Here is a 24,309-nt window from a genome sequence, read left to right as displayed (position 1 = left end):
AAAAACTATCGGTATCGAAAACTATTTAAAATTTTTGACACTTTTATTCAATGATAATGATGAATTATAATATAACAAATTATATACTTCAATTTAAATAATTATTCTGTTGCAATCGACTTTTTAAAAAGAAATTTTTCATAGTTTCATAAATAATTTTTCATAAAAAAATAAATTATTAATTGTCACTTAATCTAAATTTTTTGTATTTGGCATTTAAGTTATTTTTTTATTTATAAAAACATTTGAATTAGTGATATCTTTTGATTTGGAGAGTTGCTTAAGTTGGCATCTCTGCGGAGGACGCTACATTCGCCAAAAGTGGCAACTCTTTGGAACTGCGACTGTGGCGGCATTTCGAGCGGAATTAAGGACTTGGCTTATTTTGCGTTATTCACTGTCAGTTCCAAAGCCATGCCGCGTGTCGTCAAACTAAAAGCAGCTGCCGGCACAGCGCCGGCAAAAAAAGCGGCGCCGGCCAAGAAGGGCAAGAGCAAGCTGTACGACATGCCGGAGAAAATTACGGAGGGCACCGTGTTCACCGACATGACAAAGGGCCAGTGGCGGATTGGCACTTCTATTGGGATAGGGGGCTTTGGCGAAATCTACTCCGCTTGCAAAGTGGGCGAAAAGAACTACGATGCTGTGGTGAAATGCGTGAGTTGAAGTGAAAGTTATATCCCAAGAGCGCAATTAATAATACCTCTTTTTAGGAGCCTCACGGAAATGGGCCGCTCTTCGTGGAGATGCACTTCTACCTGCGTAATGCCAAGCAAGACGACATCAAACAGTTCAAGCAGAAGAAAGGTCTCAAGTCTCTGGGCATGCCCTACATCCTGGCCAATGGATCAGCAGATGTCAATGGACAAAAGCACAGATTTATTGTGATGCCGCGCTATGGCACTGATATATCCAAGTTCTTCTTAGAGAATGGCAAGATACTGCCCGAGGGCACCGTATACAGGCTGGCTATTCAAATGTTGGACGTATATCAGTACATGCACGGCACTGGCTACGTTCATGCCGACCTTAAAGCGTCCAATATCCTGTTGGGATTGGGAAAAGGCGGTGGCGCCCAGGCCTATCTGGTCGATTTCGGCCTGGCTTCCCACTTTGTAACTGGAGATTTCAAACCAGACCCCAAAAAGATGCACAACGGCACCATTGAGTACACATCAAGGGATGCACATCTTGGTGTGCCCACGAGGCGGTCTGATTTGGAGATCCTGGGATACAACCTAATTGAGTGGCTTGGCGCTGAGCTACCCTGGGTGACTCAGAAACTACTCGCAACTCCAGCAAAGGTTCAAAAGGCCAAGGAGTCTTTTATGGACAACGTCGAGGGCAGCCTCAAGTCGCTCTTCCCGAAAGGAGTTCCTGCTCCTCTCGGGAGTTTTATGAAGTATGTCTGCAAACTGTCGCATACTCAGGAGCCAGACTACGACTTGTGCCGTTCGTGGTTCGCGAACGCTCTTAAACAGATGAAGATCCCGAACTCTGGAGATCTGGATTTTAAATTGAAGCCACAAACCAGCAGCAACAACAACCACAGCCCACAGAAAACCAGCAAAGTGGCGGTTGCCAAAAGAGCTAAGAAAGTGGAATCTCCTCTCCTGAACTCCTCGATTGAGGAAGTTATATCGGCCAGCGACGAGGAGGAAGAAGTAGAAGTACTTCCGCGAAAGAGGCAACCCATTAAACCTTCACCGAAAGCTCGGCCGGTCAAAGTGTCGCCCAGAAAACGGGTAGCTACTTCTTCCGCTGACCAGCACACTCCCCCAAATCAGAAGCGTGTCAAGACTGAACCCAATGGCACCAAGAGCACGCCAAAAGGGACACCCAAGGCCAGTCCCAGGGTGGGGGGTACTCCCAGTGCCGCCAAATCTCAAACGCCCAGTGCATCCAAGCTGCAAACTCCCTCGGCCAGTGCTAAAATAAATTTCAGTCCGGCCATTTCCCTGCGTGGGCGACAGGGCGGCAAAACGGTGGTCAATGATGATCTGACTCCGAATCCCCGCTCCAATAAAACCTACGAATTTAATTTTGAGCTCGATGTGAGCATGGATGCTAATGTTATCGTAAATGTTAAGCGCAAAAAGACCGCCAAGGAACAGGCGAAATCGTCGCCCAAACCGTCTGCATCTCGGAGCTTGGCCAGTTCCAAAGACTCTCCAGTTACTAGAGTGAATCTGCGAAAGGTGAACGGTCATGGGGATGAAGGATCTCCATCGTCCAGCCGGAGTCCTCGCACACCAGCAGTCACCGTTCGCAAGTACCAACGATAGGTGTCATTGTTGTTTTTTTTTTGTGAGTTTCCATTATTGCATTTAATAAAGCCGCTGATTATTATTTATTAATTTTTGAAACATTCTGGGTTATCCCCCACTAAGCATAGTAGCTTATTTTAATTTTTAATGGCTGTTTTAAGGTGATGCCGGCACTTACATTGTTAAAATTAAAGATTAAATTCTAGTTTTAAGTTTCCAAAAAAAATGTATCTTTATTTTCAGTTTATAAATTACTGCTTTAATTCGCAGGTTTCTTTTTTTTTAATAATAAGTTAAATTTTTCAGAAAATATTTTGTTTAGAAAAATAAAAAGCTTTCACTGCTTTTTTTTACGTAAATCTTAAATCCTAAATCTTTTATTGTTTCGACCTGCGTTTGCTTCCGCCACTTTCGTGGTGCTTGGACGAGCTGCTCTTGGAACTTGACTTGGCACTGGAACTGCGACGCGAGGAGGAGGTTCCGCTGCCGCTGTGCTTATCTACACTTCCAATCCCGCTTAGCGTTCCTGAGGACTTGCTAGGGCGGTCTTCTTTGTGGGACTTGGACGAGGATGAGGATGATGACTTGTGACCATGTTTGCTGCTGCTACTGCTGCTGGCATTGGTTGAGCTGCTGGGTTCTGGTCTGTAGAATGGCGACGAGGAATTGGACGAAGTGGATGAACGGGAAGATGCCACCGAGGACTTGGTTTTGCTGGTGAGTGGCATGGAGCCCAGGGGTTCGTCGGCGATAAAGACCGTAGGTGTCACCGCTGCAGTCGATGAAGCTGCCCGACTGCTGCCACTGGGTTTGTTGCAACAATTGTCACATTGCCAGGTTTGCTCCTGATCGTCGGCTGCCTCCTCCTTGGTAATTGGCGGCTTGTGGCACTCCTGATGGTACATGGTGCCACACTTGGAGCACTCGATCAACCGGTTAGTGGCCGTGAACACCATTTCTCCGCAAACGCAACAGTTCAGGTCGCCAAAGTCTCCCGTGTCGCCTGTATTAACTATTCCCGCTGCACTTAGGCCATCATCGGAGTCGGCGATGGTGTCCACCGAATCGGAGGGCTCCTTATCCGGAGAGTTTGTCAAATTTATGATTTCATCCGTGTTGATGGGTTGCGGCGGAGTGGCAGCTCTGCCCGGGAAAACAGCCTCGTCGTCCTTCATGCGCTGGGACATGTTGTTGGTCAGATTCTTCTCTGGGCCATATCGTGCCTTAAAAGCCTCATCCAAGAGCAAACGCAACTCAGATGCCGATGTGGGATTGCTGGAGTGCAGCAACTTGATAGCCTTTTTGAGTACAGGATCCACCTCCTGGGCAGCGGTAGCCACTGCAGCTATATTAGCAGCCATGGTAAACAGGAAAATCTGTTAATTTTAGTTAACAAAAATGTTATGAATTAAAAAAACAAGTTATTTTTGAAGTCTTTCAATCTGATATGCCTAGGAGATGCAAACTCCAGCTGATTTTGTTTAGAGTTGCCAACCACTTGGCTAGTTCTTCTTCTTCCACGCCGGTGCCATTCACAGGCAATCGTGTAAATAACAGTTCTTGCCTGTTTGTTTTTAGCCAGGTAATTCAACGGAAAAATATAAAGGTACATATATGTGTTTTTCCAATTAACGGTTTACATGTATGTCGTTCGTTTTCGTGAAAATCGTGAAAATGCGACGCATTCGTGAAATTATATGCTTCTCGCTGCGGCCTTTGTGACAATAAAATTTTTAACAGCCGGCCGTTGAAAAATCGAAGAAAGAGCGAGGCACTAACAATAACAAATCGCTATTGCCTCTCAAAGTAAACAGTTTTATAGGTCTGGTGATAAGGCAAATAATATTGCTGGTAATCTGTGAAGTATTAGTAATACCATAAACAAGGTGCTCAGTTTCTTGTGGATTTCAGTTCCTTCATTCTGTGTTTTTTTCTCTTTAGAACTGCAGGTGAAAAAAATGCGCTGCAGCTCCGTAAAGGATTTCCCCACCTCACCCTGGGCACTGGTGAGTAATAGATTTTAAAATATATTTTTAAAAAACTAAAACATCTTACCATTACTTGTTTTTTCTTTGCAGTTGTGGTTTTTATTATGTTTTTGCTGCAGCATTGGTTTTGCCGCTGACGCAGCCGATCAGCTGGTAAGTGGGTGGTTGGGTGGTGGGTGGGTGGCGAATTGTGGGCGGCTAGTTTGGGGGGGATGTTTGTTTGTTTTCGTTTGGTTTGGCGCTGCGCACTTGTTGCCGTTTTGGCCAAGACCCCTTTGTTGGATTTTTAAGTGCATGTTTACGACCCAAAGACCACACACCCGTACAACAGCACATATGTATGGTGGTTCCAGTCTTTGTTGGCCGGGAATAGAAGTCAATCAGTCCCCAGTTTACTGATAAGAAAACAATAAAAAGGTCTAAGAGTTACCCTACATATACCTTCAAATTACACAAAGCTCTTTATGAATCAACAAAGATATAAGATTAAATGTTTTATTTTTTATAAAACTTATTCAGAATAATTATTGTTATTCATACGTACTATAACTCAGAAATTCTGAGTCAGAATGTGCCTATGTTTTAAAGATTTGAAGTACTGATAGTATTTAAGGGGTTAAAAATAGTAGCAATAATGTACCCTAATAATTATACCACAATATCCTATTTTCTCAGGATTTTTCCACCCAGGAATGTAAGCTTAAAGAACCCATATATGGCAGCACCTTCGACTTTAATGGTCTTCACTCGGATCTGGCCCATGTGATAGAAAGTCCGAGCAATGGAAACGATAAATTCGATTTTAACCTCTGCGGCAATCTCACTAAAACCTGCAATGGTGAAAGTAATGTAGCCGCCTGTCTTAAAAAAAATGGCAAGGAGTACATTCTAGGTAAGAAGAGTCTCCAAAGAATTCTCTTCTAAAATAACTAACTATTATAAATATTTAAATCTTTAAGGTCGTCAGCATGAACTGCACTATAAGGATGGAAAGATGTATTTTAAATACAAAGGCGGGGCCAAGTGTGAGAATGGGACGAAGGAGAATCCTAATTATCAACTGCATCTCATCCTCAGCTGCGATTATACCGTTGATGTCCAGCCCATCCATATTACGCCCTATGTAAAATTCTTGAATATAAAAGAATCAGATAAAGATTTTTATATTTCCATTCTTTAACCCTAGTCCGATGAAGCCTGCTCCTATTATATAACTTACGAGACTCCCCTGGCTTGCCTTTCCATCCCGGATGCCCAGCAGTCAAACAGTTGCAGTGTCAAGGACCCTAAATCAGATCTAACCTTTGATTTAATGCCTTTAAGCGACAACAATTACAGAACCAGCAATCGTCAGAATCAGTTCTTTTTGATAAATGTTTGCAAGCCCGTTCTCTATGGACAGAATAGCATGTGTCCGCCTGGAAGTAGCATTTGCCTATTTGATCCAAAAGAAACGGACTTTAAAAAGCGGTATGAATTATTTGAATTACTATGGGCTACTACTTTCAGCTTACTCTATACTTTTATTTCAGCTTCACCAACTTGGGTAACAGTCAGTCGCGTCCGGTGGTTGAGAATGGACAGCTTTTGCTTAGACACGAGTCTCCAACGCCTTGTGCCCACAACTCCAGTGTTAATTACACCAGTGTGATTTACTTTAGCTGTGATAAGGAAATTCGGGTGGGTAGATAACTCCTAGTTCCTGTCAAACATTACATAAATATGTTTTTCAGAATGCCCATCCTGAGTTCTCTGGCCTTGGGGCTGATTCCTGCACGTATCTTTTTAACTTTGCCACACCGCTGGCCTGCAAGGATTTGAAACCGTGCACAGCCTTCACTTCCACCAATCAGCAGTAAGTGTTCGAGGTCTTAATCATTTCATCTTAAGTTTAAATACCTCTATTTACCTTCGAATAGCCTGGATCTCAGCTCGCTTAGCACTAAGCCCGCTCACACTCTGAACAAAGATGGCCGAAACTATACTGTGGCGGTGTGCGCTAATGCCGGGAATCCCTGCCAAGAAAATGGCGGTAAGTCGACCATTTTCGCCCTAAAATATTAATACAGGTTTTAAGTGCTGATGCAAAACTTACTCGCCATAAAGCAGTCGTAATTAAAGCCGTAAACTAGTAACTCTATAAACCCCATCGTTCGCAGAACTCCTGCAGGGCGGTATTAATGATTTTTTTATTGCCATTCTGGTCGAGTGGCCCTCTTTGATGGCCATAATCGTCTTGGTAACCGAAGAGGAATGTAGGGATAGGGATGAGTTCGGTCAAGTGTTGACCATTTCATCCGCTTACCACTAAAGCGCACACTGAAGGGGGTATTTGTAGATATCCCCTTAACATATCCAACCATAAACACACAGTTCTGTATTTGCAAATGTGGAAACGAGGGTGTGCTGATAATGATTTAGATCTGTGATGTGGTCCGTCATATATTTACATAATTTACGAGCAGGTTCCTTTTTTTATCCTTCCCAACAATCGCTCCCTATATTAAATGCATCAACGTGGATGTTTTATCTAATTTTTCGTGTATAAACCCACAAAAATATATTTTTAGTTCGTAAGTTTATTTAATTGTTTAATGGTAAAACTAGTTAAATCTGTGAAAAAGTTCTGTTGTTTAAAATTACATCTCTACCTCTAAATTTGCTTTTAAAATTGGTAGAGCGTTATTTATGCTGCATATTGTACATAATTCCAGCATCACAGAAGCTTTGAAACTATATTTTTCTATTTATTTCCCTTGTATGCGTTGCATTTACATGGGGGACTGTTCGCCATGGCAAATAACAACTTTTTCCCATGTGGGCCGTTGGCATGTGCAACGCGTCTGGTATCCATAGACCTTCATACCCATACTGATGTTGGTGCTGGTGCTGGGGCTCACGCAGAGCTGTTTTGTTGGTATTTGTGCACTGGGTGTCCTGCATTCATAGTTGACTGCAGACGCATATCCGTTGGCGCGTCCTTTTCGGTCGGTTGGCTCTCTCGCGGCACACAGGAGGGATATCATGGCCCGCTGCTGGGCCTAAACAAATAAATAAGTGTGTGCTCCCTTTTGGCAAACTGATGGCCATCCTGGCCTGCCTGGGGGCAGCCGTGGGGGCAGAGCCCTACATGAAATTTTCATTTGTTAGGCAAATAGCAGGCACACACACATACACGGTCTCGCGCACAGCGCAAATTTGGGGCGCAGGACATGGCAGCGCTTTTGTAAACAAGCTGGCGCTCACATATTCGCTGCTTGGCGCCCAGCTGACACTGGCAGACGGCATATTGCTGCCACGGATCTCCTCCAGCCCTCCTTCCGCCCGTGGCGGGGCATTAAAATCTCCTGGTTTGCATAGTTGAATTCAATATTTGAAGGCATTTGGCAGTGGCCCTGGCCCCTGGCCTGAAAGTGAGTTATGGACACGCCCACCGCCAAAAACGCCCATATAGCAGGTCCTGCCCATCCTGCTGCCGTTAATTGCTTATGCAGCATGCGTTGCCCTGTCATTTTGTGTAATTTTCATTTGCGTTTTCGGTCTGAATTTTGTATTTATTTATGGTGGGGCCTGTGAATTGCATTTTTCGGGGGCAACTGCTTTTGATTGTTGCCATAGATTTTTTTTTGGGCTTCAATTAATTGCTACATATATTGTTTGCAATAATCTAGTTGGTATTTACTTTATAGGTTTTCAAAACTCAATTAAAGCAAAAGAAAATTATGTTCAAAAATATGGTCAATATCAAAATTCAATTCTCCAACTTGATGCTCTTTTTCTTCAACTTCTATATTTATAATTTCCAATTTTCTGCCTTTATTGTATTCGTATTTTACTCCTTTTTATGGAAAGGCTCTGGGCTCTCTCCTCCTTATTTGTGTGGCGCCAATGTTGGAAGGCCAGATTCAATTTGGCCAGAACTGGACAAAAAGCATGCCCCCTGACCCGTGCACACCCTCCTTCCAGTCGTAACTAACACTTGCCGGCAGCTGTTTGGCCAAGAAGCACCATCCAAGTGGCATCAGGCAGCTAGTAAATCGTTTTATATTTGTTTTCTCGCTTCTGACGGTTTTTTTTTTCCTTTGTTTTTTGTATATTGTGTTTGGTAGCCATGGCTGGCGGCTGCTGGTCAATGTTTTTAGGGTTTCTTTGCCCTTTCTTGGGTGTTTTCTTATTGAAATTCAATTTGCCAGAATTTTCTTAACCATTTGCAGTTGTGGGTGGCTTCTGTTCCATCGTCCCCCTTTTGATGCCATCTGCGTCCTAAAATATTTTGCGGCATACCGTTCCGACTTGCCTTATCAATGCCACAAAGTCATCCCCTTTATATTTAACCCTTCTCCGGCGAATGGCGAAAGGCAAAAGGCGGAATTTAAACAATGTTTCGTTTCATGACCGCAATGCGAGCCCCAAGGCTGGTTTCGAGCAGAGATTGCATTGGGATTGAATTTGCGAGGGTGGCTGTCTGTCCATCTGTGTATCTGTGTCGGTGGTTACTGCCTCTGACCAGGTCAATCTCGTTGGATAATCTTGACAAGGAAATGATTTTCACCCCAAGGTGTACGCACAACAATACACATCCTTCACACATTTGTGGGTTGTTTAAACATTTCTCATCCCAATTCTCATCCGATTCTCAAGCGGAGTATCTTAAACGACTTGTGGATCGATTCTCCACCATTCTGCATCAAAATCCAAAGACAAAATATTTTTGAGATTTTTTGTCCATTTTTCGTGAGGGGATCCCTCAAAATGTCGTTTTCCCCTATAGGGTCCCCGGTGATGGCTATATCTTCCCCAATTCTCATCCGATTCTTAAGCGGAGTATCTTAAACGATTTGTGGATCGATTCTCCACCACTCTGCATCAAAATCCAGAGACAAAATATTTTTTAGATTTTTTTTGTCCATTTTTCGTGATGATCCCCACCATTTGTGATGGAAATGGGGTTTTCCTCTATAGGGCCCACAGTAATGACTATATCTTCCCCAATTCTCATCCGATTCTTAAGCGGAGTATCTTAAACGATTTGTGGGTCGGTTCTCCACCATTCTGCATCTAAATCCAAAGACAAAATATTTTTGAGATTTTTTGTCCATTTTTCGTGAGGGGATCCCTCAAAATGTCGTTTTCCCCTATAGGGTCCACGGTGATGGCTATATCTTCCCCAATTCTCATCCGATTCTTAAGCGGAGTATCTTAAACGATTTGTGGATCGATTCTCCACCATTCTGCATCAAAATCCAAAGACAAAATATTTTTGAGATTTTTTGTCCATTTTTCGTGAGGGGATCCCTCAAAATGTCGTTTTCCCCTATAGGGTCCACGGTGATGGCTATATCTTCCCCAATTCTCATCCGATTCTTAAGCGGAGTATCTTAAACGACTTGTGGATCGATTCTCCACCATTCTGCATCAAAGTCCAAAGACAAAATATTTTTGAGATTTTTTGTCCATTTTTCGTGAGGGGATCCCTCAAAATGTCGTTTTCCCCTATAGGGTCCACGGTGATGGCTATATCTTCCCCAATTCTCATCCGATTCTTAAGCGGAGTATCTTAAACGACTTGTGGATCGATTCTCCACCATTCTGCATCAAAATCCAAAGACAAAATATTTTTGAGATTTTTTGTCCATTTTTCGTGAGGGGATCCCTTGAAATGAAGGGTATATGCAAAGTTTCAAGTCGATAGCTTTAAAACTGAGAGACTAGTTCGTGTAGATACAGACATATAGACAGGACATGCTTATATCAACTCAGGTGATCCTAATCGAGAATATATATATACTTTATACGGTCGAAATGTCCCCTTCACTGCTTTGCACACTTTTGACCAAAAGTATAATACCGTCTGCAAGGGTATAATAATAAAAGAGGTTTCCTTTTTAAGGCTTTCTTTAAACAAAAAGCAAGAAATATATATATTTTGTAAAATAAAATTATATTATAAATCGTTTTTACTAAACAGCACTTTGCTATTAACCACAGCTGTGTGCATAAATCCCTAGAGGACGTCTTGTGTTTTTCTCAGCTCTTGTTCTGCTAAATTCAATTGCAGACTGCTGCAGGACTCGCACAGGTCCTGCTTTGGCCACCCATATACGATGTATGTTTACACCGGGCTATATGGACCAACATACATACATATATTGTCACGCAGACCCACAATGTCATTTATCAATTTAGTTGACATTCGATTTCTTTTTCGATTTGCCAAAAGCCACCTCAATTGGTATTTTTCTCCTTTTATTTTCTTGTTGTTGGTCATGGCTCTTGAACCGGGATGTGTGGGTATTTGTCCGATGTCTGCAATAAAGAATAAAAATTTGGAATGAAGAAAGGGGGTCGACTGGAATTACCATACTCCAGTCAAATCACAATCACAATGCTGTCTGCTCTAGGGCGCTCAATCAAAATCTGGCAAATGTGAGTGACGTTGCTCAAAATGGTTGGTTTGCAAGTGAAATGGTAGATTGAAAAGGGAAGAGCCAAAAAGGACGACTTCAGGCCAGAAGAGGACACTGTTTATTTCCATGAAATTGAGTTGTCAGTCTGCTTTTAGCTGCAAAAATATCTTCAAGCTTATTTTGGGCAATTAAATCTTGAATTCTTTTGGAAGAACTCTTAAATCTTAACCCATTTTTGAAGCACCCGATATTCCTTTGTGCTCTTATGATCGAAAGTCACTGAACACTGGATAGTCCTGGAATCAAAAGCGTTCGGCTTGCTTGAAAAAAGAAAACCGAAAAAGTGCCTTGCAAGTTGACAAACAAGAAGAACAATTAATTTCGCCTTTGAAGTCCTGCCGCTACTGCCGGTGCCTCCGCCATCTAGTGTAATCCCTATATTCCTGTGCTAGACGAGAAACCAGGACTCGCTTTTACACTGGAACCAAGACCACTAGGAACTAAGGAATATAGATATTTGGTGTAGTTAAGGGTCTATCTCTTTGATTAAAGCTCCTTAATGATAATGCCCAATATTCATTTCAAGACTTTAGTTCTATTTACAAGTTCTAATCTTTTTCCAAGTGTAGTCCGGTTTTTTTCAAGCCTGGATTTACTGCCCATGCTGGTCTTTTGTTTGTCTTTATGGGATGGTATTTGCCTTTATTCTTGACCCTTTTGCGCTTTGCTGGAACACTCAATTGATCCTACCGATTCCCGTCCACTTGCAGGCGCCTGTTACGAGCAGAATTCCACGACCATCAGCCTGGGCAACTCCAACTCACAGCTACGCTTCAATCAAAGCGGCTCGCTCTATTTGCTGTACGAGAACGGTGCCGAATGTCCCACACCAACCGGCAACAAGCGCTGGTCGACGAAAATCGAGTTTGTCTGTGCGAACAATGCCACCAAGGACAATGCATCTGCAGGCAATACGGACACTGAGGCTCTGAAAATAATTGAGGACTCCAATTGCCAGCTGTTGATCCAATATCAGACGCCTCTTGCCTGCCGGGAGCCGATTAGATGCCAGGCCAGCATCTACGTGGACCACACCACCGATGGACTTGGCAGCAGTGGGGACGAGCTGATCGACCTAACGCCATTGATTAGCGCCAGCGACAACTACGAGGCAAGAGTCGAACTACCGGCCAGCATGGAGCATCTGGTGCCCAAATCGACCAAGGTGAGCAGGCGACGTTGATGATTTCCCCCAGGCCATGCAGGATCCGAACCGGACCGTAATTTGCTGGCTTTTGTCTTTGCCACTCAGCCAGGACCTCGTCTGAAAACGAATTCAGCCCAAAACCAAGCCTTTGTCTACCTTTTATTTCTTTCCAGTTCTTTTTGAATGTGTGTCGTCCATTAGTGCCCAAATACCAATTAGGCTGTGCCGGCGGATCTGCTGCCTGCATGGCCAAAGTGGCGGCCAATGGAGCCCCCGAGGAGGAGCGTGTAAGTATTATACACAAAAAATGTATTTATATACCAAAAAATATAAATTTTTTTGTAGAGCTGATATATATTTTTTCCCATTTAACTACAAAAGTTACATAACATTTTACACTTTATAAAATGAATTCGTGTTTAAAAACATTCTATTTAAGACCTTTTTTTCGAGTGATTCGTACACATACTGGAATATGTAAGAGTGTGCTGGGAAAGGGATGCAAAGGTTGGATATATGTATACGTGAGAGTGCTTGCCACGTGAAAGAAAGCCGCTTATGTGCTTAAAACTCTTTGCCTGGATGTATTCTATGAGTGGGAGCCCAGGGGATCACTCGTAATTTACGCTAGACCTCGGCCCGGTCTCCACCTCATAAATGCCTCAATATGGTCGTGGCCGTTTGGTCAAATGCCCAAAATTGTGGCGCCATTCATGCATTAAATATGCAGCAATCTAATTGCTAAGCTCCTCTCACATCCCCCCCTTTCCAGACCCTGTAATTCCCCAATGACTGACCAGTGGATTTGGTAGCTTCATTAAGAAGGAGACTTGGCCTCGGACTGGGACTCAGTTGCGGATTCAAACTCTCACACTGTCTGCCGTTGACAGCGGCCAAAAGTTGTTTAATGCCAAAAATCTCCTCACTGAGCACCGAGAGCTGAGCATGTGGCCAATGGTCAGTCCACTCCCGACCAGGCAGGCCGGCAACTGTCCAACTCCGACGGGTTGGGTCGGGTCGGGTCGGTGGCTAAATACTTAAGCCCACAAAAGTATGCAATGAAATTAGCTTGAAACGAGATTTTTGCCAGGACCACAAAATGGTACAAAAAAATAAAATGCTAGCCCATTATCCCTAATGCCCTGGGCTGGCCAAAATCTTTGCAAATGAATGAGATAATTGGAGAGGATTTCTCCGGGATTCAATAATTCATAAATGCTTCCAGGAAAGCAGTTCACACATGCCCCAAAAAGAGCTTGATTTAATTGAGGTAAGAATCCTGATGTTTTTGAAGTTATTTCTTTTGAGAACTTATCATGGAGTTCTTTTTTGAATAGAACTTCTATTGTTGTCATGTCTTCTAGTTTTTTATCTTTCGCGGCTTTATGCCAGTTTGGTTTTGGCCAGAAAGTTTGTTGAATTAAAATGTCACCCCGTCTAAGTTTCCACGCCCCTCGAGCCGCAACCGCCCCACTTCAATCAGCACTATAATTGCATGCGACAATGGATGCACGCCAACGGGTCGAAGGGGAGGTCATATTTTTGGCGCACTTTCCATATGCCCGAGGCAAAACAGCCGACCGCGCGTTATAGTCTAACCTTTCCCACGACCATGTCACCCCCAGAGGAGTGGGTTCACCCTACGCTCTAGCACCTTCCGGCTTCAACTTTTATCACAAATTTCTCCGGAACAAAAACAGTGTTCAAGTTGCTAAAAAATAAGCACGTACGCGCTGGAAATGGCAATGCGCCGGAGTTGGGTGGTTAGGTGGCCAGTGGGGCCAGCGGGGTGGCTTGTGGTTGGGAGCACGCGAGTGAAATATTTCAGCATAACGTAAGGTCAGCCAACGTAACGCCGCGTTACGTAACGAAACGGAACGGAAGGAAATGGCAAAATGTGGCAGGGAGCTGGGAGTAGGGAGTAGGGAGCAGCATGGGTAAAATATCTGTAAAAACAGCTTTTAGCGGCCAGCAGCTTCCATATAAGGGGATGTGCGCCTACCGGCGACGTGCTCTGCAAAGCACTTCCGTTGGGCGGATGGGCGTATGGGCGTGAGGGTGGAATGTATGGTGGGTGGCGGCTTAAAGTGCCATCGGCATTGTTTGCATGCCGTTGGCCTAGAAATAACGCAGTCATGGAAAATATATTTTTATAAAAATTCTATTGCTTTATTTTTTGTAGCTCCGACTCTTCCGCGACAGAATCTCGCAGAGCCCTGCTCCCTGCCGTCGCCATCCAACCCCTGTTGACATTTTGTGCCACGTTTTGCATTTTGAAAATGCTCCGTTTCCAGAGCATTTCGTGTGCGGAAACGGAAATGTGCTGCTCGTAGCTGCTGACGGGCACTTGAGCAGACCCATACCCCCCCTCCCCTCCCTCCAAAAAACGAGAGGGCCCCTTAACCACGCCCACTCATTGGCAGTTGTCGAACGTTGTCGCCTGCATTGGAATCTCATCCCTCGCCCCGTAACTGCTCTTTATCGCATGCACATATTTTAATGTGCTGCCATTGCATATCCCCCGGCTAACGCTCACAATGGAAGAAGCATTGCCAGAATCCTGGGGGGGAATGCCATTAACCCATGTGATGCCGCTGGGGTTTGTTGGTAACAAGCAGTACGGTAGTTTATCTGAAATATTTCGAAACTATTTTTAGGCTTTATTTTATAAAAGAATGTAATCATTCTTAAAACTAGAAGACCATCGAAAATATTACTCATACGCACTGTTGGCTTGTAAGTTTTTGAGCTATTTATGTTTGATATTCATGGTTTTAGAGGGTTAAGTGACTTTCAATATATATATATATCTATCTACGATGGCAGTTAACTTTCGAAAAGACCCGGATCAGCGACACGTTTGATTTTTTTGTCGAAAACAGCGCCTTGGATTGTGAGTGCGATTCCGAGTCTATTCATTGGCATGCAGCGACTTCGTTGACGGCGTTTGACTTGTGCCAGTGCAAATTTGGCAACGGGCATGTGACTGGCATGGCAATTGGCCTGGCATCCTCCTCCTTTAATCCCTCCACTCCGTAATCGGCTGCTCGGCAGGACAGGACCTTCAGTGGGTGCCTCTTCCACTCCCACTACCACTTCCACTCTGCCCATTTGCATTTGCATTTGCACTTCCGACAATAACCACAAAATCGTCACAATGGCTGCCGCTTGGGGTCCACCCCTCCCCTACCCCCCATGAAATCGGATTAATAATGAAATTGATCAAATTGTTGAGGAAACAGCTGAATGCCTGCGCCACCCTGGGCATAACTCGACTTGACTGGCCATTGTGCTTATTGTTGTCCCTGTTATTGTCCTGTCCTTCCCTGTCATGGTTGTTGTTTGGACTTCTTGGCTTTATCGGTCATTGTTGTTGTAGTTTCGTAGATACCAGGGCGGTTGACCCTTTCTCACTCAATCCCTTGCTGAGATCCTTTGGGAGGCTCTGCCTTAGGTCCTTTCCCGCCGGCATGTTTCATGAAAATGGCTGAGTATGCACGTATTTCCATTTCTTTCATCAGAAACTAAGTATGGTTAAAATTCGTTTTCACTTAAAAGTATGGTATATCTTAGGGAGTGTTCTTCCAGATCTTCTAATTATTTTTCCATCCCTTAATCCATGCTTCTTTCCAGCCAGGTTATTTTCGTCCTTAAGCTTATTTCCTCAGGACCAGCTCATTCGATTTGGCATTGCCCACTGCCTAAGAGAAATTGATGCCCCTGCCTCTAGTGGTATTAGTTTCCCACTAATTAGAACGAGCTACCTAAATAAATGTCATGTCCTGAAATCCTTTCAGGATTCCAAAACAGTTCTTTTAATCTTTCCTTCGTTTCCCCCACTCACTCGCTCACAATTCTCGTTAAAGTTTCGATTTGTTTCCCTAGCTGAGCCAAAGATTTTCCAACAATCAAGACAAGATTTTCCTCTTGTGTTTCCCTCTCCCCTGGCCGGCCGGCATGGCCTTGTCCTGGCCCTTGTGTCCTTTGTGCTTGGTTTCGTTTCTTCTTCAACTCATTTATTTGTATCTGCAAACAATTAAGTTACTTTCAGACTGGCCGGTCACTCGTCGCTTGTATTTACTTTGGTCTTGTGTTTTTTCTTTCTGGTATTCCTGGGTGGAAAGTTTTTGTGAAACTTAAAAAAAATAATCACAAATATCCAGGCGCACGCACATTCGCACACCAAAGCATACAGAGAAGTTACTGGCTTGTTCAAATGCGATAAGAAAGTTTTTCAATAAATTTTGCACAGCAAGCTACTGGGAAAACTTACTGCCCTGTGTTCTAAGTCGGTAAGCTGGCGCCTCCAAAAGCGCCGACAAAGTCCTCTCGATGTTACGTCCTTTGCCGGTTGCCGGTTGTGCCTCCCCTTTTTCTCCGTCCATGCTAATGAGGATGGGATTGCCGAAGGTCAGGCCAAAGGAGAACCCCGTCTGCAGCCCCCGTATCTTGTTGTGTATTTGCTGATGGAGCATTAGCTGCGATTTTGATTTTCAAATGGATTTTCAAAAGGGGAAAGGGAATAGCCAGTGAGGCGGCTAGCAATAAATAATAGAGCAAACTGCTAAAACATCGCCTGAGCTGCATACGGAATGAGATCACAACCAGGGTCCGGAGTACCCTCTGCCACTAATACGTTTAAGATGAGACGACAGCATGTGCACCGCTTGCCGCCATCGACCTTGTTGACCCGAGCATAAATCTTGTGCCACTCGAACGCCAATGCACTTGCTTTCCAGCTCGGTCATCCTTACCATTCCTCCCTCCACCCGTACTTATCCTTCTCACCCATCTCCTCCTCCTCCTCCTCCGGATCCGGGTCTGTCTGCTTTTTGCGCATTAAGCTCACGTCGTTGGCCGGCTAGTTGGATAGCTGGCAGCGTTTAAGCTGCCTGATTGCCAATAGCAGCAGTTAGCGTGCTCCATCGATGGGGGCAGCAACAGCTGCACAGGCGACAAGCTGGTCAGATGCCAGAGATTCCTCTTCTGTAAAGGATTGGTGTTTTATTTAGATATTGTACATAATACATAAGTAAAAATAAGCTTGATGTCTTGAATGCTTTTGTTTCTGAAAACAAAATCAATAAAGAAAAAATTCTAGAAAATTCATTCTAAGCTCCAAACAGCTTCCTGCACACTCGTCAGGTGTCCTCTATGCCATTGAACTATCCATTAAATTGTCGTTTGTGCTGACTCGAACCGGCATGTCTTGGTGCATCCTTTGCCACACCAGTTATCATCGCATCGATGTACTGGCCACTGCTCCCCGATTCCGCCGGTTGGCCCGGATACCGGCGACATCGGTAGCAACAAGCAGCCAGGCGACCGGCGACACATAATCGTGTGCGTGGCTCAGACAGGGATTTCGAGTTATTTGCCGCAATCTCAGACATAAACTTAAACATTTCGCTTTCGACGAGCACGCTTTAGAGCCCCCATCTCTCTCCTCCTCGTTTGATTTCAGAGCATGGGCTTTCCGTTGGTTTCGCTATCGCGAAGGAATCGTACCTCCGCCGAGCTGCTGTATGTGAAAGGCGATCCCTGCCCCATGGACAACAAAACGGACCTGTCTACGCGCATCCTTTTCAACTGCAACATGCGTGCGGGTCGGGTAAGTACACAAAAGAAAATCGGAGGCTATAAGAAATTATAGAATTAATGATATTTAAACTTAAAGAGGGATATGGCTAAATAAACTCAACTGAAGTTGCAGAAAAAAATATAATTGAATATAAGAAAAAACCATCTATTTCTTGAAGTGCAACCCAGCCATATCCGAACAAATCCGGGAAAGTATTCCCTGGGTTTTGGTCGTCCATTTAAGCGGTCAGCTTTGGCTGCAGTTGGGATTTCAGTTACGGGGAGCATTTATGCAATTACTTCAGGACCATAGGCCCGACCTGTAGCAAATGGCTTGCATGGTTCTAATGGCTTCCTTTGCACCTTTCAGGGACAACCGGTGCTGCGCTCAATCGAGGACTGTGCCTACGATTTCGAGTGGGAGACCAATGTCTTTTGCCCGCCGCACGAGTGCACTTTCAATGCGGAAACCTGCGACCTGGTGCACGACGAGCTGGGTCAGCATTTCAACTTCAAGAGTGCGCCGTTTACCAAAGACGGCAAGATTGAGGTGAGTGGATTGTGCCCAGAGTGTGTGGGTGTGTGTGGCTAACCGAAGGTATCTATGTACTTGTCGCAATTTCAGGTTGACTACAACGCCACCAAGATGTCGGTAAATATTTGCGGAGAGCACCGTAAGGCGATGACGGACTACTCGCAGGCCCTGGTCAACATATTCTTCAGGCACGAGTCGCCTAATTGCGGCAAGGAAGGTGAGTGCTGCACTATGGCTAATTCGATTTACATATCCCGGAAGCCCGGGCTCAAGAAATGGCGAAAGGCAGCGTTGTCGCTTGTCGCTTCCGCTTCTGCTGCCGTTTCCGTTTCCTAATCCGTTTCCCTTTCCGTTGGTGCAACACGCGCGCTCAGCCGCCATTTTGGTTGCTTTTCTTTATCTAGCTTTTCGTGTTTTTTCTTCGCCATTTTTGTTGTTTTTGGTGCGCTTTTGGGTGTTTTTGCGGGAAGACTGGAGAATCGCATTAGATTTGGCGAATAGCCCAATGCACTTTCTTTCGCGACCCAACCTCCAGGCATTTTATCGCGTCATTTTTGTCGCTGCTGCTCGTATTTTTTTTAGCGGCGCCGTTCTTGCAACTGCGACATTTTGGGCCACTTGTCGGGGCTGCCTTTTTTTTCGCTGGAGTTCCACTCGTTTGCTTTTTAACTACGATTTTTTTTTGTCAGTCTGCGGTGGAGATAAAAAGCAAGCAAACTGCTTGAAATTATACAATAAAAAAAGATTGAAATAAAAATAGCAAGCTAACGAAAAAACTGTCTGCGAGATAATGCGGTAAAATAATCTAGATGCTCTTGGGGAAATCTCTCTTTTTCTCTGGAGTTGTCCTGTTTTTTTCTTAGTCATACAAATATACATATATTTTTTTTGTTGTTGATGTGATACTACTGCATGAATATTTAATGCATGCAGAGCAGACACTCTGCAGGGTGGAATTGGGCTGGAGACTTCTCTGGCTTCAAATGGTCTGAGATTTCCCCCGAGCTGAAGCTTTATTTTCGCACAATGATTTTTATTCGTGCCATTGCATGGCACTTAAAACTTTGCCATTAAAACAAAACTTTTTATTTTGAAAAATAAAAACTGACGACGATTTAATTATGACACATCTCCATTGTCCCAGTCCCGGCCGTAAAATGGAATTATTTTAAAACTCTGAGGGGCACACAAACTGTTTCGCCACTGTTGGATGACAATGCGCAATCTGCAAACGATCGGACAATTTTAATATGCCCAGTGACAGGCGTTAGCAGATATCCGGAGTACCGCCCGGTCTGTGGGGGCGGAGTGGAGGAATAAATGTACGAGACATTGCCAAAATCCCAACGAGTTGTCGGCGTTTAGATTTTGTGTGGCTTTGCGACTGTAACTGGTCCGACATCCCCAGCCCTTCGCCTTCAGATTAACGCAGCAGAGGCCGTAGTATTTGACCGACAACAGAAGCCTGACCCCATAGGATTCAGTGGGACTACGAATAGGAGGGCCGGGTGCCGGGGGCCGTAGGCTGGGAGCTGTGTTGTCGTCTCTGGTGATAATTATTTTTGGCTTTTATGCGATAACTTTGCGGTGTCCAGGTCCAATCCCCATGCCCGAATATGCCGCATCCCTTGGATAGTCAAAACCATAGTCATGGCCCCCTTGTTGTGTTGTATCATTTGAAATTTTGATAAGGATACAGTGTGCGGATGCCAGCCTTTGTCTGGGCCATTAAAGTGGAAAGTGGAAAGCCTGGCTTTGGGGGCTGTCTCTGCTTTTTGTTGGCTTTTATTAGGGTTAAGATTGTTTTGAATGTGGGTTCATTTGAACTAATTAAAGTGCTCTCGAAACTAATGCCCTATTACGTTAACATCCTTTGCAGGCACGATGAACGTCCAGATCCGGCTGATATGCAGCAACCAGACGACGACCAGCAGCACCATTTCCAGTGTAAGTAGTCTGAAGGCTTAAACCTGACTCACAAAGCAGCTAAGCCACCTGGTGTTTCTGACTCCTTCAAGGATGGCAAAAACGTAGCGTGTCTTTCCTTGCCCGGTCAAATGCGCATCAAAGAAACGCAAAGGGGGTGGCTAAAAGGATACAACAATCTTGGCGGGAATTTTTTGCATTCCCTTTAATGCCTTTCTGAATTGGCAGATACTAATTTGTGGACTACTTTTGCCATTACAAAATATATAAGGTTTATGATATAATGGAGTAGTTTTTAAAATCTACCATTCATCATATTTTATGAGGCAATTCAAAAGAGATTTCTTAACTTAGTATTTAAATCTTTTATTTTAGTTTGTTATAGTTTATTGAAGACTAATAGTGCTTTGGTAACAGCAGTAATTTAAGATTTATTGAAATCCCTAATATTAAGTATGAGGGTATTAACTGGTTGGTTTAATAAGGTTCTGGTTGTTTTGTTATTCTTTTTTTAGCTGCTTTTTTCTTAAGTGAACCAGAAATCTTTGCCACAAGGCTTAGAGACCCGGCTTCAAAGCGAAAATGTAAGAAATATGTGTAAGGAAAAGGGCCACCAGAGAACAACTGACACAGCAGGACGACCGCCTTGGAGCATGCGGTGGTTTTTTTGAGGGCGGTGGGTTAGGAATCCCAGGGCAGAGTGTGGCAGGTGTCCTTTGTTATGCTTACCACTTGGCAATCGGCTTTGGTGTGCATCCTCGTTCCAGTATTTTCATCCCTCTCTAGGCGGCCTTTGTCCTTTGTCCTTTTATGTTTTCTGTTTTTGCGGTTCGCTTTGCATTTCTTGCTTCTTGTCTAATGTCTTGCCTTGCTCTTTGCTTCGGAAGCGGGAGCTGTAGCTGTAGCTGTAGCTGTAGCTGTAGCTGTAGCTGTAGCTGGAGCTTTTGTTTGCCAGATTCATTTCCATGCCCAAGTGCTAAGCCCTTGTTGCCGTAACAGAATGCAGAATGGTGGTGACCCCCTTTTTGGGCAATACAACCAGATGAATAACTGGCAGAGAGATATGCATCAAACTCGCATTGTTCGCAGTGACCTGGTGCAGTGGTTTATTGAACAGGCTCATGCTGGGATCCCTGAACCCTCCCAGTCTTGGATCTATTAGCAAATGAATGCCATGTTCGTTGGCAGTCGGTTGGAGGAAATTAAATTACAAGCCAGTGTTCTCTTATGCTGCTGCTACAGCCCCCCTGTGTACGTGTATGTGTGTTTGTAATAATATAATTAAGTTGCACTTTCCTGAAGCTCTTTGACTAATGACCAAGGATCCGACTTTGTTGTGGCTTTTGGCCAGCAACCGGGCTTCATTAGCATACATGCCAGGCATGGGAGCTTTATACCACCTCCCAGATTCTCCACTCTGTTTAACCTAATTAATAATTGTTTGTTTTACCCGAACGACAATTAACCGCAGGTGGCCGAAATATTTTCTCCCCATTTTCCCAAGCACAATGCATTGTAATTAGTGGTGCATGCAGGTCCGATTGCAATAGCTAGCAGTGCCCGAAAAACGTTTTGCAATTAGTGCTTGGGGTTGGGGCGCTTGTGCATTAATAACGTTGAAAACGTTGAAACACTACCCGCCAACCATCCGAACTCCAGTGCATTTAACAAAAAATGCCCGGAGGATGCCCGGTTTTGATTGAAAACATTTTCCGGCATGTTTTGTGGGTCGAAACTCTTATATTTCATCCGGATAGACAGGACTCTCGCACCCGGTTGGCTTCGATTTTGCATTTGTGCCACCAGGCAATTGACCCAAATTTAAACTAGCTGCAAGCTGGTTGCCACCTCCAACAAACGATTGCAAATGCCGTCACCGACGGGGATCATGACACAGTTGAGGCTCAGTGTGGCCTCTGAACTCCCAACAAATGCCATTCCCCATTCCAGCCCCCCCACCCCCTCAAGCTATTGGCATCTACCAACAGTCGACACCCTTTGGCTGGACTTGGCTGTCGTGTGTGGATTATCCGATGTTGTTAATTGCACGAAATAATCCTGGGAATTTAAATTTGCGATTTCAGAGTTCCCTGTTGTCCTAGACATCTAACTCATCTGACTAGCTCAACAGGTTAAGTCGGAAAAGATGTTACTGGAAGGCAGCAAAAAGGAAGCAGAAAGGCTTAACGATAAAAAAAATAACAAACAAAAAACTCTTTAAATCCTTTAAGTGCATAGGGAAAAATATCAGAGACTTACTACTACTATTTCTAGAAAATTATTACAAAAAGGAGTTAAGTTAGTTGATATTTTTGATAGCATTTTTTTCAAGTGTAGTTGTGTGCAATTTTAGTATTCTATATATACACAACGAAGGACAACTTTCGGGCATTAACAAAAAGGAGCTGTGTACACGGTTCCTGGCACTGGAACTGTTACTGGCAGCGACGTTGTTGGAAAATTAGCGATTCAATGAAATGGGATTTTAAATGGCTGCAAACTTTTTAATGCGTTGCCTGGCTCACAGCCCACCCTCGCGTATCCTTGGCGAGTCCGGCCCCCGCATCCTGCCGGTTTCTCCTCGCGGACATGTTCGTGTCTGATGCGGCGCCTCGCCGTGACGGGAAACTTTCTAGCAGGCAGCCAGGCCACCAGGCAACCAGCGCGAGCTTTTTTGCCTTGCCACTTGCAGTTGCCAGTTGCAGTTGCAGTTGTGCCGCAAAAGTTTTTAAATTATGCGCACATTTGCTGTTTCATTTTGCAGTCGCTGGTCGCGCCGGAAATGGTCTTTGGGTGAAAGTGTTACAAGGGAACAAGAGATGAAAAAAGTGGGGCCAGGATGGGGGGTTGGAAAGCAGCAGGATGCGGAAACAAGCTGCAAGCAGTTGTTGCGCCACAAATTTGTGCAGAACCCTGGCTGGATGCCGGGCTGCCTGACTGCCTGGGGGTTTGTCTGGAACGAGTCGTATTTTACTTTGGAATTTATGCCCGTCCCCATATCAATTTATTTATTTATTTTCCTCCGCACTTAATGAAGAAAGTTTCTAATTACGCGAATCCGTTTTCTTGCAGGACCAGCAATGCAATTTGCTTTATGTACAGCGAACGCCGAGCATCTGCCAGTTTCTTTCGCTGGCTGAGTCCCAGCACGATCCCAATAATGGTGGAACCAGCACCAGTAGCTCCACCAGTACCACCACCAGCACCTCTACAGCCAAGCCAGCGGGTAAGCCAACCAAGGCGACCACGTCGACTACTCCATCGACTCCGACTACTGGCGCCGATCCGGCGGCTACTCCCATCGGGCCATCGGCCTCCGTGGGCAGTAAGTGCAAGCGCCGTATCATCCGTTTCACTTTGACCTGACCCCCTGTTTCCATTTCATCCTTTCCACCTTTTCCTATCTTCCCATTGCGTTTTGCAGGAATACTGGCGGCGATTTTGTCGGTGACCTTTGTCGTGACGTGCCTAGGACTGTTTGCCTTCTCCCCGGCACGGAGACAGCGCGTTCGTCGCTTCTTCCGGCGCAGTAACTCGGCGGTCCGGTATTCCCGGGTAAGTAGTGACCCATTAGCAGTTACCTATGTAGCTAACACAGGTCAGGTTCCCCCAGGTGCAGTCCAACGAGGAGGCCAACCTGCTGCTGGAGCCGAACGGGGAGTTTACTGAAAGCGACGACGACATGCTGCTGTAGGTGGGAATCAAAAACACGTCTTAGCCATTATTAGCATGGGGCATGGGGGTAGCAATTTAGGTTACGTAACGACAAGAAGACACACAAGATCCCAAAGAGAGGAGCATTGAACACCAAAGACATAACTGAGAAAAACCCGGAACTGATTGTGAGATAAACAACAAAAAAATACACTAGTAAGGATATGATTTTGTGCGAGAGAATTGCTCGAGGATGTTGTAAGTAAAGGAAATTGTACAATACGCGTAGGCTACAACGACGATAGAAACGGAACCCAATTAACGAAACTATATATATATATATATACAAATATTATATATTTTATATACCCCTACCACAACCTAAATGTAAAGAACGATTCCCTATAGTTATAGCCGAGTGCCAGTAGCATTCGCCGGAGAATTGCAAAGGACAATTGCTTAAATATGTAGTATTTCCGCTGGTGTCTATATTTGTGTATAATAATATGGCCCAGCAATATGTTTCCTTTAAACAATACAGGACCAGCTTGTTTTTTCCACTTTGTCAGTATCTTACAGCCATTTTTATCCTAGGAAAATATGTACTTACTTATATGTATTTCTTGTTTTCGTCCTTTTTTGTTTTAGTTTGTTAGGTCGAAACATTTTTTGCGACTAAATGTAAAACTATAAATACTTGCATATACAATAAAACAACACTAAACCTTTGATGCTGTGTTTCCTT

General features: G+C 44.3%; 3 protein-coding genes across 6 annotated transcripts; 2 read left to right on the top strand and 1 right to left on the bottom strand.

The window, feature by feature from the left end:
* Window positions 1–100: 100 nt before the first annotated feature.
* ball (nucleosomal histone kinase 1) lies at window positions 101–2,633 on the top strand. Its single transcript, XM_017237302.3, has 2 exons — window positions 101–657; window positions 714–2,633. Exons 1-2 carry the CDS (start codon window positions 415–417, stop codon window positions 2,283–2,285), a joined length of 1,815 nt encoding a protein of 604 aa, XP_017092791.2. The 5' UTR covers window positions 101–414; the 3' UTR covers window positions 2,286–2,633.
* On the bottom strand, window positions 2,474–3,730 carry IntS12 (Integrator 12). Its single transcript, XM_017237303.3, has one exon. It carries the CDS (start codon window positions 3,626–3,628, stop codon window positions 2,645–2,647), a length of 984 nt encoding a protein of 327 aa, XP_017092792.2. The 5' UTR covers window positions 3,629–3,730; the 3' UTR covers window positions 2,474–2,644.
* A 74-nt stretch (window positions 3,731–3,804) lies between these two features.
* On the top strand, window positions 3,805–24,293 carry Lerp (lysosomal enzyme receptor protein). 4 transcript variants are annotated; one of them, XM_017237297.3, is made up of 18 exons: window positions 3,805–3,873; window positions 4,209–4,273; window positions 4,346–4,408; window positions 4,931–5,147; window positions 5,215–5,378; window positions 5,442–5,725; window positions 5,788–5,935; window positions 5,989–6,110; window positions 6,175–6,287; window positions 11,433–11,887; window positions 12,043–12,156; window positions 17,334–17,480; window positions 17,820–17,999; window positions 18,075–18,201; window positions 19,864–19,931; window positions 22,983–23,235; window positions 23,335–23,465; window positions 23,524–24,293. In XM_017237297.3, exons 2-18 carry the CDS (start codon window positions 4,226–4,228, stop codon window positions 23,602–23,604), a joined length of 2,715 nt encoding a protein of 904 aa, XP_017092786.2. In that variant the 5' UTR covers window positions 3,805–3,873; window positions 4,209–4,225; the 3' UTR covers window positions 23,605–24,293. The 4 variants fall into 4 exon arrangements, with proteins under 4 accessions (XP_017092786.2, XP_017092790.2, XP_017092787.2 ...); XM_017237301.3 differs by having other exon boundaries at window positions 3,806–3,873; window positions 22,983–23,136; XM_017237298.3 differs by lacking the exon at window positions 3,805–3,873 and adding an exon at window positions 4,095–4,118.
* The last annotated feature ends 16 nt before the right edge of the window (window positions 24,294–24,309 follow it).

This window comes from Drosophila bipectinata, chromosome 3R, assembly GCF_030179905.1.
Source record: "Drosophila bipectinata strain 14024-0381.07 chromosome 3R, DbipHiC1v2, whole genome shotgun sequence".
Classification (NCBI taxonomy): Eukaryota; Metazoa; Arthropoda; class Insecta; order Diptera; family Drosophilidae; genus Drosophila; species Drosophila bipectinata.
The sequence above is the reverse complement of the archived record's forward strand: the minus strand, read 5'-3'. Positions and strand labels throughout refer to the sequence as shown.

Coding starts and splice junctions, on each gene's coding strand:
- ball (XM_017237302.3), top strand. CDS start 415: ATGCCGCGTGTCGTCAAACTAAAAGCAGCTGCCGGCACAGCGCCGGCA. Junction 658..713: donor ACGATGCTGTGGTGAAATGC/GTGAGTTGAAGT, acceptor ACCTCTTTTTAG/GAGCCTCACGGAAATGGGCC.
- IntS12 (XM_017237303.3), bottom strand. CDS start 3,628: ATGGCTGCTAATATAGCTGCAGTGGCTACCGCTGCCCAGGAGGTGGAT.
- Lerp (XM_017237297.3), top strand. CDS start 4,226: ATGCGCTGCAGCTCCGTAAAGGATTTCCCCACCTCACCCTGGGCACTG. Junction 5,936..5,988: donor GCTGTGATAAGGAAATTCGG/GTGGGTAGATAA, acceptor TATGTTTTTCAG/AATGCCCATCCTGAGTTCTC. Junction 6,288..11,432: donor TCCCTGCCAAGAAAATGGCG/GTAAGTCGACCA, acceptor GTCCACTTGCAG/GCGCCTGTTACGAGCAGAAT.